This window comes from Cnephaeus nilssonii, assembly GCF_951640355.1.
Source record: "Cnephaeus nilssonii genome assembly, chromosome: 7".
Taxonomy (NCBI): domain Eukaryota; kingdom Metazoa; phylum Chordata; class Mammalia; order Chiroptera; family Vespertilionidae; genus Cnephaeus; species Cnephaeus nilssonii.
Genome location: NC_137078.1, coordinates 80,320,813 through 80,341,049, shown reverse-complemented (window position 1 = coordinate 80,341,049; position 20,237 = coordinate 80,320,813). Strand labels below are relative to the sequence as shown.

The following is a 20,237-nucleotide window of genomic DNA, read 5'->3' as shown; positions in this document are numbered from 1 at the left end:
TAGAGACCCAAAAGGATTCTGTCTTATGTTGAGGTTTTTGTGTTTCTTTTTGTAGGGTTATTTCTTGGGAAGTTTTCCATAGGTGATTGTTCTTCTCCATTGTTTTGACCATTAGCTTCCCTTTTATTTATTATTTTAAAATATATTTTTATTGATTTCAGAGAGGAAGGGGGGTAGAGAGAGCGAGATAAAAACATCAGTGATAAGAGAATCATTCATCGGCTGCCTTCTGCACACCCCCACTGGGGATCAAACCCGCAACCCGGGCATGTGCCCTTGACCGGAATTGAACCAGGACCCTTCAGTCTGCAGGCCGATGCTCTAGCCACTGAACCAAACTGCCTAGGGTCATTACCTTCCTTTTAAAGGGTGATATTTATTTGTCCTGAAATTCTTTAGGCTTAGGTCTTATTTGGGTCTTGTAACTCAAATTAAATATTAAATATAACACTCCCGCTTCTTTGAATTAACATTTGGCTTTTCTGTCTTGATCCCTTGGAAGTTTCGTGATGTTATTGCAGTCTAATAACCTAAGACAATCAGATAACTTCTATGCTTCATTGCTACAGGGAATTAGATGTTGCTATAGAAAAAGAGGCTGGTGTTCATCAGAATACCTCGAACTTTGTTTGGTCTTAAATTGATTGTAATGTGGAGATTGAAATGAGAGTTAACACCGTGAGAAATGTTCTGAAAATGCCCTTTAAGGTACAGGAAATCTCTTGAAGAAATTGAATGTATCCTGTGAGATAATAAGTTTTGATATTAATGGGAATGAGAAAAGGAAATAAAGAGTGATTTGCCCAGCAAAGCCCTGTGCAGGCATTAACAGCAGTGAAGCTATTCAAAACATTTAGATGTAGGGAGGTGGGAGAGGGTAAGGAAAGGTAAATGGTGGAGATTTGGGTTGGTGAACACAATACAGGTGTGTTGTAGAACTGTGCACCTGAAACATAATTTTATTAACCAATGTTACCCCAATAATTCAGTCAAAACAAAACATTTAGGAGTTATCAAGATCTCAAAACTATACCATAGGCATTAGTTCCCTGGCCCAACTCAATTTTCCATGTCCTTCCATGGGCTGAGAGAGCTTTAAAAGACTTGGTTTTGTGTTTATTTTACATGTTAGGGTGGCTGTGGGTCTGTTTTATGTTATTTTATTTTCAGTTTATTTTTATTTGTCTTTATTTTTATTTTTGAGAGTACGTTCATTAAAGCTGGAGACAGTGAATAAGGAAGGGCTTAGGATAGAAGAAGCTACAGGAGAGAGATTAGGTGGGCTGCTTTGGCTTACTGAGAAGTTAAAGAAAAGGGGGCCTTGGAGAAAGGGTCAGGGGGTTGCTTCCCTGGTTACAAGTCTACTAGGGGACCCTTAGAGTTTAAGAGATGCAGGACTGTGAGGGAAGAGGAGGGGGAAGGGGGAAATGTGGGTGTGCTCCTGGGAGGCGGAGCCACCAAAGCATCCTATCTAATAAAGAGGGAATATGCTAATTGACCATTACTCCATCACAAAGATGGCTGCACCCACAACTGAGGCCAAGTTCCCATAAGGAGCCTTAACGAGCAATCAGCAGGAACCTGAGGTTACGCCCTCCCCCACCTGGCAGGGCTTGACAGGGGACCTCAAGGTGCACCCCCGGTGCTGGGTCGGGGGAACTCAGGTTGCGCCCCCCCTGCCGGTGGGACTTGACGGGGGACCTGAGGCTGCGCCCCCCTCCCGGTGCTGGGCCGGGGGACCTGAGGCTGCGCGCCCTCCCCCACCCCCGCCTGGCGGAGCTTGACAGGGGACCTCAGGCCATGCCCCCCACCCAGTGGGGCTTGACAGGGGATCTCAGGCCGTGTCCCCCACCTGGCGGGGCTTGATGGAGGACCTAAAGGCACGCCCCCCGCCCCGGTCTGGGCTGGGGGACCTCAGGCCACTCCCCCGTCCTGGCTCTGGGCTAGGGGACCTGAGGCTACGCCCCCTGCCTGGCAGGGCTTGACAAGGGTGAGACTGGCCGGGTCTGGATCTAGCCTAATGAGGGGGCACTGGCCAGGTCTGGGTCTCACATGATTTTGAGATGCATGTGGGTGGGCGGGGACTTGACTCTGGGTCCTGTGGTGAGCCCCAGACTCTTTAACAGGAGGAAGGTTTTCATATACATTTTACTAATTTTCTTTCATCTCTGACACTTCTATTCTAGAGAAAGGGCAAATAGCAATAGTAAATTATTTCCTTTAATCCCCATTTAAGGTGCACGAATTTCATGCACCGGGTCACTAGTCTATAGTAATAAAAGCATAGTATGCTAATTAGACCTGGCGTCCTTCTGGACGACTTTCCAGATGATGCCAGGGCTGCGAGGGAAGCCCAGGTCCCGGGTGCCAGAGGGAAGCCAGTGCCAGCAGCCGGGAGAAAGAAGGGCCTACTCTTGCATGAATTTCATGCATCGGGCCTCTAGTCTTTCTATAAAAATAAACAGGTAGCCCAGCCGGGTGTGGCTCAGCGGTTGAGCATCGACTCAGGAACCAAGAGGTCACCGGTTTGATTCCCGGTCAGGGCATATGCCTGGGTTGCAGGCTCGATCCCCAGTGTGGGGCATGCAGGAGGCAGCCAATCAATGATTCTCATCATTAATGTTTCTATCTCTCCCTCTCCCTTCCTCTCTGAAATCAATAAAAATATATTAAAAAAAAAATAAACAGGTAGGCCCGGCTGGTGGGGTTCAGTGGTTGAGCATTGACCCATGAACCAGGAGGTCACTGGTGTGATTCCTCGTCAGGGTACATGCCTGGGTGCGGGCTCAATCCCCTGTGGCATGCATGCATGCATGAGGCAGCCAATCAATGTTTTTCTCTCCTCAGTGTTTCTATCTCTATCCTTCCTCACTCTAGAGTCAATAAACACATTTTTAAAAAATACAGTTAAGTATTTTCTGAGAAGACCTTTTAGAATATGAGCCTAGTATTTAGGGATTGAAGGATACTTGTGTAGTTTCTATATAACCTGGCTATTTAGGCTGCCACAGTTGGAACCCCTGGGTGGTCAATTGAGAGGCTTTATTTGGCACTACTTAGTTTTACCCAATGTCCTACCAAGTATAACCCACAAGGTTCCAAACATGAGGCAAACTGTAGTAAATACTCCTAAAATGTTTGTTCTGGTGAATTCAACAGACCTCTACCATGTGCCAAGCACAATGCTGGCATAACACTAGGGACACTAAGAAGAAACTTAATCTGGAGTGAGAGGGGGAGAGGAGTAATTTAATTCTTTCTTATCTTTGAGGGTTTTGATTTAGAGAAACTTCTTTGGCTTTCTCTGCCAATATTTCTTTTTCTTGGAGTTGAAAAATAAGATCTGTGTTTTTAGTGATATTAAAGCCAAGTAATTATATATCTTAGTACCTTTGTTGTAAGTAAAATGCATCTGTTCTCCTAAGAGCTATGTTCTTTCAAGGACCGTTGATGTGCTTGGTAATTAGACAAGTGGTTTAGGTGGAGAGGGCTGGTCTTTGAAAGGGTGATGGGCTGGGAAACTCCTCTCAGGTGGCTCTGCAGAATGGTTTGAAAACGAGCCCTTGCTCCAAGTGACAAAATTGTATCTGAAATGATTTCAATAGCCTACACTTGGGTTTTAAATAAAGGTGAGGGATAAAACATCAATCCTACATAATAAAAGAGTAATATGCAAATTGACCCTAACTCCGCTACACTCACAAGCCATGCCCACCAGCCAATCAGGAACAAATATGCAAATAAACCCAACCAAGATGGCTATAGCCACAGAGAGCAGGAGGGAGGCTTGGGTTTCCCCGGTAACAAAGGAAGCCAAGCTTTCCGCCTGCCGTTGCCAGCCTAAGCCTTCACGCAAGGCTACAAAGTTTCGATTATAGAAGGTAAACAAATCCAAACAGAAATGGTGGCAGCCACTGAGCTGGAAAGAGCAGGAGGCAAGGGTTGCCCCTGGCAATGGAGGAAGCAAAGCAGATTGACCATCACTCCAACACACAAGATGGCTGCCCCATGTGGTCAAAGATCCTGCCCCCAGGTGGACACAAGATGGCCGACACAAGATGGCCAGCAGGGGATGGCAGTTGGGAGGGACCAGGCCTGCAAGGGAGGGCAGTTGGGGGCAATCAAGCCTGCAGGGGTGGGCAGTTAGGGATGACCAGGCCAGCAGAGGAGGGAAGTTGGGGGTGACCGGGCCTGCAGGGAAGGGCAGTTGGGTGGGACCCAGGCCTGCAGGGGAAAGCAGTTGCGGGGGACCAGGCCTAAAGGGGAGGGCAGTTAGGGGCAAACACGCTGGCAGGGGAGCAGTTAGGCATCAATCAGACTGGCAGGGGAGTGGTTAGGGGGTGATCAGGCTGGCAGGCAGAAGCGGTTAGGGTCAATCAGGAAGGCAGGCAGGTGATCAGTTGGGAGCCAGCAGTCCTGGATTGTGAGAGGGATGTCTGACTGCCCGTTTAGGCCTGATCCCACCAGGATTGGGCCTAAACGGGCAGTCAGACATCCCTTGAGGGGTTCCAGATTGGAGAGGGTGCAGGCTGGTCTGAGGGACAACTCCCCCCCCCCTGCACGAATTTTGTGCACCAGGCCTCTAGTTGTATAAATATAAGGTGGAGGAGGATATCTTGCAGCTGAAGAAGGGTTTATGAAAAAGGACTTCAGGGTTTAGTGCCTCAGCGCTCACTTTGAGTCAACATATAGTGTGGTTGCCAGAAAGAAAAATCATTTTTTAAAAAAAATATATTTTATTGATTTTTCACAGAGAGGAAGGGAGAGGGATAGAGAGCTAGAAACATCGATGAGAGAGAGACATCGACCAGCTGCCTCCTGCACCCCCCCCCCCCCCAAAGGGGGATGTGCCTGCAACCAATGTACATGCCCTTGACCGGAATCGAACCTGGGACGTTCCAGTCCACAGACCGACGCTCTATCCACTCAGCCAAACCGGTTTCGGCAGAAAGAAAAATCTTAAACACACTAATAGTGTCTACAGCCTATCTAATAAAGAGGGGAATATGTAAATTGACCATCACACTGTCACAAAGATGGTGGCACCCATAGCCACAAGATGGTGGCGCCCAGTCCTTTCAGCCCTGCCGCATGCGTGTGTGTGTGTGTGTGTGTGTGTGTGTGTGTGTGTGTGATGGGCAGGCGCACGGTGCGGCTGGACCCGCCCTCAGCCCCCCAGCTGCCCAGGTCCGGCCTGAGGCGCAGGTAACCAGGGCTGGCTGAGGCTTGCTCTGCTGGCAGTGGTAGCAGCAGAGGTGTGATGGGGGTGTTGCCTTCCCCTGATCACCGGATCGCCTCCCACCCCTGAGGGCTCCTGGACTGTGAGAGGGGGCAGGCTGGGCTGAGGGACACCCCCCCACCCCCGCATGAATTTTCATGCATCGGGTCTCTAGTAGTTCTATATTAGGCCACATTTTGAGAATCACATTAAGTGTATCCCAATGAAAGAGAACAAACAGAAATTGATTCCATGGCAAAGAGGGTAATAATGTGAGATATGAAACCATGACATTTGAAGAATGTTGGAAAGTTGAGGATATTTGGATCATACCAGGCTCTTAATTGTGAGTTCAGGAACTAGTTCTTAGTATATTTCTGCATTCTAACATAATAAATAGTAAGTATTGATTGTTACTATCAATAGATATTAAGTATTGATCATTCCTATCAAATAGATAGTATTGGTTACTAGGTGGATTCTTTCATAATGCTGATGTAGGAACATGCTATCTTACCTTAAGTGTGAGAATCTTTTTGTCCAAAATAGTGTTTGAGGAGACATGTTTTTACACCAGGCACATATCACAGCCATGAGCTGTCATATTATGCCATAGTTCTGTAGGGACTGCACTTTTTTATAATATTCGAAATGAAACAGCATGGTCAGTCAGGAAGAAGCAAACAGCATTGTTGAAGAAGCAAAACTTACTTTTAGGGAAATTACAGTTCGAACAGAAACTAAATAAATAACATGTACTTGTAACATGTAAGAGGTGCTAAATTGATTTCCAAGGTAGTATTTGTTTATCTCACTTCCCATTATATTTTTAGAGCACCAACAATGAAGAAATGTCAGAAATAGGAAAAGCTGTATGTATATGAAGTTTGTAGGTCTTCAAAATAGAATTGAGAGTTGTTTTGAATGAATTTTGGTAATTTGATCAGCTGGCTTTAGTTATGATCATCCCTACCTTATATATATTTGTTGAGAGAAGAAACTACATGTCTTGCCGAGACCGGTTTGGCTCAGTGGATAGAGCGTCAGCCTGCGGACTGAAAGGTCCCAGGTTCGATTCCGGTCAAGGGCATGTACCTTGGTTGTGGGCACATCCCCAGTAGGGGGTGTGCAGGAGGCAGCTGATCGATGTTTCTCTCTCATCGATGTTTCTAACTTTCTCTCCCTCTCCCTTCCTCTCTGTAAAAAATCAATAAAATATGTTTAAAAAAATAATAAATAAAAATAAAAAGTCTTCCACGCGTATTGTAAACATATTTAAAAAAAAAAAGAAAGAAACTACATGTCTTTTGGACACTTCTCTTTTCATGTGACTTGCTCTTCAGGTGACAGCTTAAATACCATCTCTTGACCATCCTATCTAAATAACTACCACGCTGCATATACACTGAGTGGCCAGATTATTATGATCTCTGAACGCATAATAAATCTGGCCACTCAGTGTAGACTGACCATATAGTTGGGATTTTAAAATAAGGTTTTTCCATGTATAAGAACTGCATTGTGGATAGTTAGAAAGAAGCAGAGGACTTACTAGCCAGAAGCTGGGGGCCACTATTTCCTGGTCCCTTGACATATCAAGATTTGCAAGCTTTCCCTTATACATAAGTACACTGAGTGGCCAGATTATTATGCGTTCAGAGATCATATGTATATGCCAACATAGTATTTTCTTTGTCTTCCTAGTACTTACCAGAATTTATAAGTATGATATTGCTTGCTTGCTTATTAGTCTTAAATGCGCCTAGATTATAAGCTCCATGAAGGCAAGGACCAAGTCTACTTTAGCTTACCTACTGTCTAGATAGAGTCCTCTTGAATGAGTTAAGTATTTCATTGATTTATTTCCAATTGTGGTTTGTATCATCCAAAGTTATTCCACGTAATTCTCAAGGTATAGTGATGTTTTTACTGTTAGTTTCAATTCACATTAAAGAAGTTCCAGGGGTAGGATTGGGGATGGTATCACAGTATTGCCACTCTTCAGTATACTTGTCAATTCTAGTAAGTTTAATATATGTAGACGTGTTAACTTTGGCTCTGTATGTATTTAATTGACAACTTTTTCTCTGAATGAAAATGAGCTTCTTAATTTTCCATTTTCTGGTGGTTGTAATGAGTGTTTTCCTTTTTCACTAACTGTTGTCTGTTCTTTTTCTTCTAAAGTCTGATATTGTCCACCTGTTGTGTAAATGATCTAAAAGGATTTTTATTTCTGGCCCAAGCTAAAATTGAAGATTGGACAGAGATGTTGCTAGGCAAGACTATCCCTAAACTTGTAACAGAAGAAAGCCATTCAGTAAGAGTGAACCCAGGGAGAAAAATCCCAAAATATGCTGAAGGCCAACTAGCAAAACAAAATGTATTTTCAATATTTAGTTTCTATAAATTGTTCATGTACATCTCCACTTCCTATCCCCGAGTAACTTATTCCTCTACCCTGGCTTTGTATAACGATACTGTTGCCAAAAGTCAGTTCCAAATAGAAGTATCTTTGACCTTGGTAGAGCACACAACAGTTTGATCCTTTGGCAGGATCTGGACTGTAGGTCTTTGGTGTCCTCATTACGCAATCTCTTACTCATCACCCTTTGTCTCTGGCTTCCTGGCACTTTGTCAGACCTCTAAATTATGTCTGTGAGATTATGGTTGTTTCCTATGAACTGGAGTTATAGTAGCTTCCTGGACTTTTGCCTTTCCAGAAGTAATTAAAATTATGAATGTAGTAATTAGAAACAAATATGATCTTTCAGTTTGCCTAACTCTTGCCCCTTTACCAGATCCTAAACTTGGTAAGAGTGGAGAAAAGACTTAGATCTATGAATGACTTCTGTGTGCAACATTGCTCTACAGAGGTGGAATAATAGTGGTTGAGAACACTGACTTTAAAACAAAAACAAAAAACCAACACTGGCTTGAAGCCTGGTTGGCTGGGTTTAAATCTGTAAAATGGGACATCATAATGCCCTCTTTGTCCCCTGGCTGGTGTTGTTCAATGGTTAGAGTGCCGGCCCATGAACCAAAGTATTCTCAGGTTCAATTCCCTGTCAAGGGCACCTGGTTTGCAGGGATGCAACTAGTCAATGTATCTCTTTCACATTGATGTTTTTCTCTCTCTCTCTTCCTCCCTTATACTCTCTCTAAAAATCAATGGGCCCTAGCTGGTTTGGCTTAGTGGATAGAGCATCAGCCTGTGGACTGAAGAGTCCTGGGTTCGATTCTGGTGAAGGGCACATGCCTGGATTGCAGGCTTGATCCCCAGTGGGGGGGCATGCAGGAGGCAGCCTATTCATGACTTTCATCATTGATGTTTCTCTCCCTCTCCCTGCCTCTCTGAAATCAATAACAATATAATAAATAAATAAATACATAATAAAAATCAATGGGAAAAATATCCTCTACTGAAGATAAAATAAGTACATAAAAACATTTTAAAGCATTTGTTAACAATCCTATATAATTCCTATATAATAAATAGCTAACATGCTAATTAGACCGAAGGGCAGAACAACCATCCGGACGACCTTCCAGACAAAGCCAGGGCTGCAAGGGCCTACACTTGCATGAATTTTGTGCATAGGGCCTCTAGTAGTTCATAAATAGCAGAAATAAAACCAATGAATTACCGAAGTAGTTATTAGTAAAAGTTTATTGTGCACACACCAAAAACACAGTTCATAAACTGGGAGAACTCAAACCAAAATATGGAAGGAGGCTCAGGTATATGTTGTTATAAAGCAGCTTATTATATAGTGAGAAAGCAGTGACTATGATTCACAGTGATTGATTATAATAGAATTTTCAGTGATTACTTCCTATTAACCTTGGGAAACAGTTCGTTTTGTTTATGATTTCCAGACTCATAAGCAAGAAATGCACCTGTCAAGATAGACTTGCAAAATAAGCTATATTAAGCTTCATTTGTTTGACTGAACTGGTTTTGTCTGCTTAGGGAAGTTTCAAAGCTGGTTTCCCCTTTGTTTTTTATTTTAACACTGTTCTGGGCATGAAGTAAATAAGAAAGATGAGATTTCTGCTGGTGGAAAGCTTACCTTCTAGTTGGGTAAAGATAGAAAGCAAAAAAGGAAGCAAGATATTTTTTAAGTACTGAATTGAGTTCTCAGAAGGAAAAAACAACAACAAGGTGTATGGGATTAAATCCTGTAGAATGACTGGTGGCTACTTTTGATTGGGTGGCCAGGGCAAACCTCTGAGCAGATAGCTTTTGAGCTGAGATCTGAATAACAAAACATGTGAGTAGGGGAGGGTGAAATATTTATTATTATTTTTCCCTTACACGCTGGGAGCAGCATCACTTAGAAGCTTTTGCTAAGCAGTGAGATGGCGAGGTGTGATGGAAAAAGCCCTGGCATTTTGGCCTGGTTTGGCTATTGACTAGCTTTGTGATCTTTGACAGATCCCTTATTCTTCCTGGTCTTTGGTAGACACATGCTTTAGCACTGCAATGTTTTGCTACTTGGAAGATGCCCAAAGTTCTAGTAGGATATAAAGAGAATAAGTGAGTTAGCTTGACAGTGCACCTTACTGATCAAACCCAGCAGTCAGGGCAACTTTGAGGTTCTCTATTCATTCCTGTAGAGGAGAAAGAAAAGGAAAAAGACAATTTTGGGGTGTGTGTGTGTGTTTTAATGGGAGAAAAATGACCCTAAAAGAAAGGTGATACTAACTAGAAGAAAGAATGGATCTTCACTTTATAAATTACTTTAGTCCCATGTTTATGGATTAATATCCTGTATTTTATAAGATATAGTACATATATGTTGTGGTATTAAAATATTTGAGAACACTCTTGCACTTTTAAAACCTTTTCCTTGGAAATAAATATTAAGGCTATGCCTCATGACTTCAAGGTCTGGGGATTAGAGAAATGGTCAGATGTGTACCATTTCCAAGATAGACCATAACCAAGATATCATTGCATATGGTTTCTTCTGTTAGAACTGGGAAGCCTGTCTCAGGTCATTTCAGGTTAGCTAACTTAGTTGGCAAAGCTTGTTTGCTTACTGCAAAAAGACTGTGCATTAAATATTGTTAGCTCTCCTCGTTTTTGCCAGTATTTTATAGTGTTACCCAGTTTGTATTATATGTCAGGTTTTCCATCTGCTGCTGTGGCTTGGGTCTGTTTGGATTGTTCTGCTTAGAACACAAATCTTGATGAAAGTGGGGGGGGGGGGGCAGGGGGAGAGAGAGAGAGAGAGAGAGAGATAGAGATAGATAGATATAACCAGTTATTTCATCTGCATTTAAAACAAACAAACCTGTTTCTAAGAGAAGTTCAGGTTTGCAAAGGGACTCATTTATTTGAATCTGTTTTTGTTACATTAGGTGTAATTGAAAAGTGACTGATCCTTTCTTCAGAGATGTCAAAAACAAACAAATCCAAGTCTGGATCTCGTTCTTCTCGCTCAAGATCTGCATCAAGATCTCGTTCTCGTTCATTTTCGAAGTCTCGATCCCGAAGTCGATCTGTCTCTCGTTCAAGGAAGCGAAGGCTGAGGTAAGCGGGTGTGTGATTGTCTATTGAGATAATCGTTGTATCGGGCCAGATGGGTTTTTGAAGATCTTTTGTTAGATTCTTTCTGTGAATGTCAGATGGTGGGGTCGGGGGGTCAGGGATTGGCTTGAGGTGGAGGGAGGTTGAGCTGTAAGTTATTCCAGGTTTCTTTAAATGCTACAAATCTAAATCGGCTCTTCTTGCCATATTGTTTGCCTAATTCCTTTTCTCCTCTGCCAGAGCACATTCTATTTCTCATCTACTTTGGAAGAAAGAACATTTTATATTTATTTGAGCTGCCTACTTTAAATCTCTACATCTGATGATTTTTCATTGAAGTGTTTTTGGAGTCTTGGACCAAAGTTTATTTTCATCAGGAAAGAAAAGATAGCTAAGAGGATTAATAGTATGATCAACTCTATGGTGGAAAGCTTGCCTTCTAGTTGGGTAAAGATAGAGGGAAAACCCACTAAAAGAAGCCTTAACTCACTAAATAAACCTTAAAAAACGTATCAGGAGTCATTTGTATACACCAGATGTGCCAATTACTAATAAACTGTATTTAGTAAACACATCTTAAAACTAATCTAAAAATAACTATGTAGACATCACCTGGTCGTCTTACTAAATGTGCAAGTAATTCTTTCGAATTTATTACCAGTGTTCTTTAATTCAGTCAGTTTCTACACCTTTGAGTGGGATTTCCCTATTTCTATTATGTCCTGAAATGGGATGCCAAACCTCCGGCATCTTTTCCTTTTAATGTGTTGTGAGTTGGGTTTTTCAGACTTTAAAACTGTTTTAGTTTTATTTTGTGAATAGATAAGAACCTTTCAGTAGATATTAGTTTCTGTATGTGCATTAGGAAAATACTGATGTATTTAAACCAAAAGGGGGATTTTTGCACAATTACATTTTTTTGTCAGAATTGCATTAGGCAAGGAGATAATTTCTCAATTTTTCCACTTGGGACCCTTGCTGTTTATTTCTGATAAGTCTTTATAATCCTTTTCTTTTAAATGAATTGATTATGAAATTTAAAATAAGCCTCAGGAAAAGGTGCTATTAAAAGCTTTAATTTTTGATGGTTTCATAGTACTTCTATAAGAGTCTTAAACAAATGGTTGGTGGGATTCCCCCCCACTCCCGCCCAAAGAACAAGTTAATTTCTTAAATGGAATCTGTGAGAAGCCTACCTAAAAATTAGTTTCAGACCAGAGGATGAACAAAAAGTAAGTGTGCGTAAGTATTGATGACTCCAATACAATATAGAACAGGAAGTTATAAAATCTGTAGTTTTTCCCTCAAACAAAATAAATACTAGATTTTTTTTTCTTCTTTTTAAAGATAACATTACACCTTGAGGGTAACAACTCTTAGCTTTTCTCCCTCTCATGTTTTTTGGGCATGCATTTCCCCCCCAAACTTTCTTCAAGCCCTAGACTAAATAGTGTCTATCTGTTGCCCAATCATGTCAGAGTCTATATGAATAAAATTCTATCCCACCTTCTCAACCCCTCCAAAAAAGAAGAGGGAAAACCCACTAAATAAATTTATATCTACCTTGGGAAGTTACCATCAAGGCCTTAGGACTGAGCAAAAGACTCTTTAGTAATTCCTACCTAGCACCCACAGTTTTTTATTTGGGCTGATTAAATCTGTTTTAGCCTATTTGGTTCTGAAAGGTAACATTTTAATTTAGAACTTTACTTAGTAAATAGAAACTAAGTAATTGGTTCAAAAATAAGAGGCTATACAACCAAAACTCAAAGACAAAATAGTACTTACACAAGTCAAATTGAAAAATGTTAACCACCTTTGTGATAAATAGAACTGAGAGGATCTGTCTGGATAGATCTCTTCTGCTTATTCTACAAATCATTGGCATGGTCATCACCTTGGCAAATGAGGAAAAAAATATAGGCAGGCAGTATGTGCTGGGGTAGGTCTAGAGCCCCTTCATGTGCTATCTTATACCTAGAAAATTGTTTTGGAGGGATTTCTCCACTAGAAAACAGGTTTTTAGACTTGATTCTAGTGTGACTTCTCTTTCAGAAACAGATAAATTTGCCATGGATATTCAGTTCTTCTGGCTTATCTGTTTCATGATTTTTTTTCCTTTTTGTTTTTCTTCTACAAGGAAATTATACTACCCATCCAGAGAGTTTGAGAAACCATGCCTTTAAATTAACTTAATTGCTGAGTTCTGTAGAATTGGAGAAAATTGTTTCCTTGTATTTCACAGACTGTATTCTTTTAAGTGACTTTTTGTAAATAACATTTGCAATCTGCAGAGACTCATGTTCCTGCATCTGTGCAGTGACTACGGGTTTTGGATGCAGTATGCCATAGGGCCCTCACTAGTAATTGGTGACCGAAGCAACAGTAGCCTCTGAGGATGGCAACATGAATTAAACCCTCCTTAGTTTGGTGGTACAGCACCTCCCTCAAGTGTAGCCACTTAATCCGATCACATTCAGTTGCATAGCCTGCATCTGCCTCTTCCTTCTTTTCTTATATTGTACTGTTTTCGAATGAAAAGTGTGGAAGGTAAGTTTGTTTTTTTTAAATTGTACTTAAATAGCAACCATTAATGACCAGCATTATCATGCATCTTGCCAGAAGCTCTTGTTCTTGGGGTAAAGAACCTGAGCACAGCAAGTAATAAGTAATAGAAAACCAAGCCCACTTTGTCTTTAGATTAAATTAAGTGTAAATTTCTTTTTTTTTTAAATGTCATTTTGTTGTTAAAACCTGTCACATTTGCTAAATGGAGTTATTTATAAAACAATCGGTTTCCAGTCAGACCTGCTATGAGGCCTGCTGAGTAACTGAAGGGTTTTTATTCTATATGTAAAGAAATATTTTTGGAAAGCATTTTTTAGCAATTTTACATATTTCTAGCTAACTACTTATGAGTAGTGGTTAATGATCTGTATTATAGTTGACAAGACAGGTGTTATCTAAGAACCCCAGTGGATTTTTACACCAACAAATACAGTTTTTAGCTTTTTGATCAATGACAGGGAGCTTTGTTTCAAAGCTCCCTGTCATTGATAAGCCTGGTATTCATGGATATAAAATTTTTACAAAGTTAGGTTACTATTGAATACCCATGATTCTAGAAGTGTACCTTTGCCAAGTTAGAGTTCTATATTTTTAAACAATAACACATCTTAGGCTTTAGGTTGACTTGAAAGATGTGCATGGTAAGGAAGGGTTGTTTTATAGTTTCTCTGCTAATCTCCGGTGCACTTGTGTGTCTTATAGTCAGTAGTGCCCTCTTGTGGCACACAGTTAATCTGTAGTTCAGCCACAGAAACTGACCTAAATAGTGAGACCATTTCCAGGTCCCCAGTAAAAAACTAATACTTGTATGCCTTGCTGATATAATTTCAGTAAAAAATCTTTTAAGCTTTGTGTTCAAAGCTTTTCTAAGTCCCTAGTTAAGTGGCTTTAATTTAGACCTGTTACTGTGTTTTTACAATTCCAGGTATTAGTGGAATCTAAGAAATTAGCCCTGCACAGACAGAGGTGAATAGGATGGGGAGTAGAGTGTTAAAACAGTATTGGGGCCAAAGGACCTGAACAGTTAACTGTCTGGATATCATAGCTTGTAGTTCTTCCTTGCTTCCAGTGATGTAGGCTCTTGTAAAATCCCCTGTGCTGTAGAACCCTAAGCAATTAGTACACTATATTAAAATAGCCTTTGTTTAGTTTACTGTATTAAGGACATTTTGCTATTCTTTCACTGCAGAAATATAGCTCTACTTAAATGTGCTATACCTGGAGTGAGGGCAGGGGCAGACTATAAGGGGTCAATGGGAGAAAAAAGGGGACGTATGTAATACTTTCAACAATAAAGATTTATAAAAATAAAATGTGCTATAATAAGCATTCTTGGCATCTCATTTGTTAAAATGATTCTTATTTGTCTTTTTGTACTTAATATGGTTCATAAGCAATGGGATTAAATATTTAAGTGTGCTCCCTATGAGCAGGAATTTCAAAATGTTACTTTTTTCTTGTCACGTTTTTCAAGAATAAATTTTGTCAAAATTCTAACATTTCTTCTCCCTTCATCCCCTTTTCAGTTCTAGGTCTCGTTCCAGATCATATTCTCCTGCTCATAACAGAGAGAGGAATCACCCAAGAGTATATCAGAATCGGGATTTCCGAGGTCACAACAGAGGCTATAGAAGGCCCTATTATTTCCGTGGGCGCAACAGAGGCTTTTATCCATGGGGCCAGTACAACCGAGGAGGCTATGGAAACTACCGCTCAAATTGGCAGAATTATCGGCAGGCATACAGTCCTCGACGGGGCCGGTCCCGATCCCGGTCCCCAAAGAGAAGGTCTCCTTCACCGAGATCCAGGAGCCATTCAAGAAACTCGGATAAGTCTTCCTCTGACAGGTCAAGGCGCTCCTCATCCTCTCGTTCTTCCTCCAACCACAGCCGAGTTGAATCTTCCAAGCGCAAGTCTGCAAAGGAGAAAAAGTCCTCTTCCAAGGATAGCCGTCCATCTCAGTCTGCTGGAGATAACCAAGAAGAGGCCAAGGAGCAGTCATTCTCTGGAGGCACCTCTCAAGATACAAAAGCATCTGAGAGCTCGAAGCCATGGGCAGATGCCAGCACATACAGTGCTGGTTCTGCATCACGGGCATCGGCAGTTTCTGAGCTAAGTCCCCGGGAGCGGAGCCCTGCTCTTAAAAGCCCCCTCCAGTCTGTGGTAGTGAGGCGGCGGTCTCCCCGTCCTAGCCCTGTGCCAAAGCCTAGTCCTCCACTTTCCAGCACATCCCAGATGGGCTCAGGTCTGCAGAGTGGTTCTGGGTACCAAGCTGGGACACACCAAGGTCAATTTGACCATGGCTCTGGGTCCTTGAGTCCATCCAAGAAGAGCCCTGTGGGTAAGAGTCCACCGGCCACTGGCTCCACATATGGCTCGTCTCAGAAGGAGGAGGCTGCTTCAGGAGGAGCAGCCTATACAAAGAGGCAAGTACCTTGTTTCCCTGGCCTGGTTGTGTTTTTATTTCACCAGCTGGCAGTTTGATTGTAATGTAATCTAAGTTAGAGCTGTGATTAATGGTAAAAAGATAATCCCCATTTCCTAAACTTTTCATTAGCAAAATTGAAAAGCATCACCTAAGGACATCTTAAGCTTAACTCTAGCTTTCCTACCTTCCTGAATTTGTATTGCAGCATAAAGTTTCTTTAAACTACTCTGAAATGATGTTTTCACATTTAAAAACTTGCCTTGGATTCTACCAATGTAAGCCAGAGAACAGTAGAGATTTGTGGGTCAGCTATCAAAAAAATATGATCTTTGCCAAAATGAATGGCCATTGGAGCTGTTAGACCCGCTAAGAACCACCATCTACTGTGATTGATCTACATCAGCCCATCATGGTGAAGAGCTGCACCCTCACACCCTCCAGTTGAGGAGACTGTGCAGAATGGGAAAGTCCAAGGCTTAGTCCAGGAAGGCCTGGTTTTAAAATCACAAGGTGGGTGTATTCCCAGTAGAAGCCAACTGGGCTGCATGTTAGGAGAGGATGGGACAATGCTTTCGTCTTTATACCCTGGGGGACATGGTGAGTTGGAACCTGAATCTTTGTGTGATTGGATGGATTGGGACAGCAGAGACATAACAGGGACGTTGGCTTGGGACCAGGTTGTCAAGAAGGATTTACCGAGCAAGGGGTAGTTCCCTTTTTCTTTTCTCTTACTATTCTTTGATATCCTGCTGTCCTTTGATTCTGTTTTACCATATTCTCCATTAATGGTACAAATGAGATGTTGAGAATCTACTTTCCAGCCTTAAGTAAGTCTACTTTAAAATGTAAGTTTGGTTCCTTGCCAGAACTGTGAATGTCTTTAGAAGACTTGGGTATGAGCACTGCTTTTCCATAAGAAAGAGTAGGATGATTCCCCCCACCCCCCTGCTCTCAATTAACACATGTTTTGTTTTTATTTGTGTTTGCAGTATATTTCATATTTAGATCTTCTAGGTGACTTGAAGCAAATTTGAGGTCTCTTTTGAGACTTGTATTTCCAAATGTGAGTTATATAAAAGCAAAACAGTCCAAGGTTGAACATTCTATGTTAATTTTGCTGAAAGCAGATTATAAGTGACTGAATGAAGGTTGGATAAGACCTTAATTTTTTTTTTCCTAGACCACTTACAGGTAAGTAGGTTTTTGTTTTTTAGTATCCTAAAAATTACCTTTGTTATTTTCTTTTTGGTTGCTTTTGTAAGACACAATTCCATGGACCATGTATTTTTCTCTGAAATTACTAGAAAGTAGCCAAGGAGAAAGTCCTTTGGTAACACTGGAATCCACGAGACATGTTTATTCAGAGATTCAAAAACCCAAGACCAGTGGTGCTGTTTTAGATCGGGTTGCTTAAGAAGCCTCTTGTGTGTCTCCCTTTTGTTTTTATAACCAGGTATCTAGATGAGCAGAAGACAGAGAATGGAAAAGATAAGGAACAGAAACAAACAAATACGGATAAAGAGAAAATGAAAGAGAAAGGGAGCTTCTCTGACACAGGATTGAGTGATTCGAAAATAAAATCTGATATGTTTGCTCCCAAAACTGATTCTGAGAAGCCTTTTCGGGGTAGCCAGTCTCCTAAAAGATATAAGCTCCGAGATGACTTTGAGAAGAAGATGGCTGATTTCCACAAGGAGGACATGGATGATCAAGATAAGGACAAAGCCAAAGGAAGGAAGGAATCTGAGTTTGATGATGAACCCAAATTTATGTCGAAAGTCATAGCTGGTGCAAACAAAAACCAGGAGGACGAGAAGTCAGGCAAATGGGAAGTGTATGCACCTCCAGGGAAGGAAAAGCAAAGGAAAACAGAGGAGCTGGAGGAGGAGTCTTTCTCGGAGAGATCCAAAAAGGAGGATCGGGGAGGACTCAAGAGAACCGAAAGTGGGCACAGGGGGTTTGTGCCTGAAAAGAATTTCCGAGTGACTGCTTACAAAGCGGTCCAGGAGAAAAGCTCATCACCTCCCCCAAGAAAGACCTCTGAGAGCCGGGAGAAGCTAGGAGCCAAAGGAGACTTTTCCACAGGGAAGTCTTCCTTCTCTATTACTCGAGAGGCCCAGGTCAATGTCCGGATGGACTCTTTTGATGAGGACCTTGCAAGGTGAGGTTTAGTCCTTGATCAGTGGCCTAAATGGTGCCTCCTAACCTCTCTTCCTGAGGACATAATGGAACCAAGACGGGCCCCTCTTGTATTTTCCATTGTCCAAGTTTCACAGCTGATACCCTCGGGTCCACACCTGTCAGTGGGGAGTGTGTGTCACTAAGCTATTATGTGTTGAAGTCAGTATCTCAGGGGTGGTGAAGGGTGTTTCTTCAGTGACTGGTTTTGGTGTTGGGTCCCCTCTGCTGTTTTCCGGCCCTCTATCCAGCCTCTAGCCCCTCCTCGCCTTCCCAGCCTTTATCCTGTTTTTGTTTTTTTGTTTTGTTTTGTGTCCCCCCCCCCCCCCCCCCCCGGAATTTGCTTAAGGTGCCTTTGGCCTATACAGCCATCCAGGATCCATTTTTCCATTTTTAGTAGGCTCCTAGAGCCTATTATTACAGACCTTCACCAAGAAATAATGTGGCAGTTTTTAGAGTTGGGGCTGTGGGTAAGAGGAGTACTTTAGAAATTCCTAAAATTTTTTTTTATTTGTGTTGGGTTTTTAGAGTGGTGATGGCAAGGCTGGTTTTGTTGTTTACTTTTATTAGTATTTATGTTGAATTTACTCCTGGGCCATAAGTTTTGTTTCTTCGGTTTCTTCTGGGATATCTTTTTCTTCTGTGCAACCTCCTCTTCTGGTTTAGAAACAATCTGCACATTTTCCCTAAGGATCCTCTCAATGAGGCAAGGAAGGCTCATGTATGGGTTAATATGCCCATGAGCTCTGTATGTTCCACAACACATCTTGGGAGCTTTGTTCACCTGGATGTGCTCAATGACCAGAGAATCTACATCTAAACCCTTAAACTCAGCATTAGAGGCTTTCTGCGTTTTTTAGCACATGCAGCAAAAATTCAGCACTCTTTGGGCCACCAACCTGAGTCCAGCCCCACTGTTTCACCTGGGCACACCTACCAACTCCACATTGTAACGACGGGATGACACACATTGCTTCTTTAAAGTGACGTCCTTCAGATACTTGGTGGCTTTTTGGACATGCATACTCTTGATGGCCTGGGCAGTTTCACAAGTGTTCTTAAAGTGAACACGAAGATTTGAACCTCTTGATTTGCATGATTTTGGCCGGGGGCGGGGGTTTCTGGGTCAAGTGAATAGCAACCATTTTCAGAGGTCACGTCTGGCTGCATTCTGGAGGAGGAAGAGGCCAGGTTATTTATTTTTTTAAATATATTTTTATTGATTTCAGAGAGGAAGGAAGAGGGAGAGAGAGATAGAAACATCCATGATGAGAGAGAATCATGCCCCATACTGGGGATTGAGCCCACAACCTGGGTATGTGCCCTTGACCGGAATTGAACCTGGGGCCTTACAGTTTGCAGGCCGACGTTGTACCCACTGAGCCAAACCAGCTAGGGCGAGGCCAGGCTATTTTTTATTTGGGGTAATGTAAAAACTCTGCAGCCTGTTGGAAGTCAGCGGGAGCCACATTTCACTCCTGCTTCATTGTGTTGACTCACTGAATGGCTCTGGCTCGCCAAGCTAGTTGATCTTTTAAATACGTTCTCATTTGTTGTGTGTGGTAAAGCCAGCAGTGACGCCAAAAACAGAACCACTGAGGTTTAACACTCGTCCTTTCTATTAAAGATTACCAGTGAAAAAAGGGAAGCGATAAATTTTGGATGCCTTTTTCCATAGTTGTGCATTGAGGTTACTTTGAATTTAAAAAAGAACTTTGTGGGTAAAATTAAAACTCTTTGAACAAATGCATTGCATTTTTAGGGTTTAAATGTTCTGACTTTCTGTATATCTTGTTAAATTGAGCCAGCCCCCTTGTGTTTTTTCCCCCCCAGACCCAGTGGATTACTGGCTCAGGAGCGCAAGCTTTGTCGGGATCTAGTTCATAGCAACAAAAAGGAGCAAGAATTTCGTTCCATTTTCCAGCACATACAGTCAGCTCAGTCTCAGCGGAGCCCCTCGGAACTGTTTGCCCAGCACATTGTGACCATTGTTCACCACGTTAAAGGTAAGTCCCAACCCCATTCTGCTCGGATCCCTTGCCACAGCTTAGCTTCCTTTATTACAAGCAGAAGGATGAACGGGTGAATAAGGGAGCCTTATCAGGCCCTTTATCTTATTGAAAGGGCCTTTGGAGCGAGGGACTGACTGGAAGGAAATCCATTTCAGCGATGAGTTTCCATTTTTTAATTACAGAGCTGAACATTTTGAATTATTAGTAGTGGTCTGTAATCATGAGAATAGGTAAAATCTTCCACATGAAGGCTTAAAATGCTTGAAAAAGGAAGTATGAAAAGTGGTTTTATCCACACCT

At 42.0% G+C, this 20,237-nt stretch overlaps 1 protein-coding gene and 1 pseudogene across 4 annotated transcripts in view; one reads left to right on the top strand and one right to left on the bottom strand.

Moving 5' to 3' along the window:
* The window catches only part of THRAP3 (thyroid hormone receptor associated protein 3), a 50,539-nt gene that overhangs the window by 19,775 nt on the left and 10,527 nt on the right, over positions 1-20,237 (top strand). For all 3 annotated transcript variants that reach the window (XM_079778115.1, XM_079778114.1, XM_079778113.1), the window contains 4 exons: positions 10,583-10,754; positions 14,846-15,745; positions 17,201-17,908; positions 19,759-19,931. In XM_079778115.1, coding sequence (XP_079634241.1) covers positions 10,618-10,754; positions 14,846-15,745; positions 17,201-17,908; positions 19,759-19,931 — 1,918 coding nt within the window. In that variant the 5' untranslated portion in view covers positions 10,583-10,617. The remainder of the gene's footprint in view (positions 1-10,582; positions 10,755-14,845; positions 15,746-17,200; positions 17,909-19,758; positions 19,932-20,237) is intronic.
* Positions 17,915-19,752, bottom strand: LOC307103662 (large ribosomal subunit protein uL22-like; annotated as a pseudogene). The gene has a single exon. The product of its transcript is annotated as a large ribosomal subunit protein uL22-like (transcript).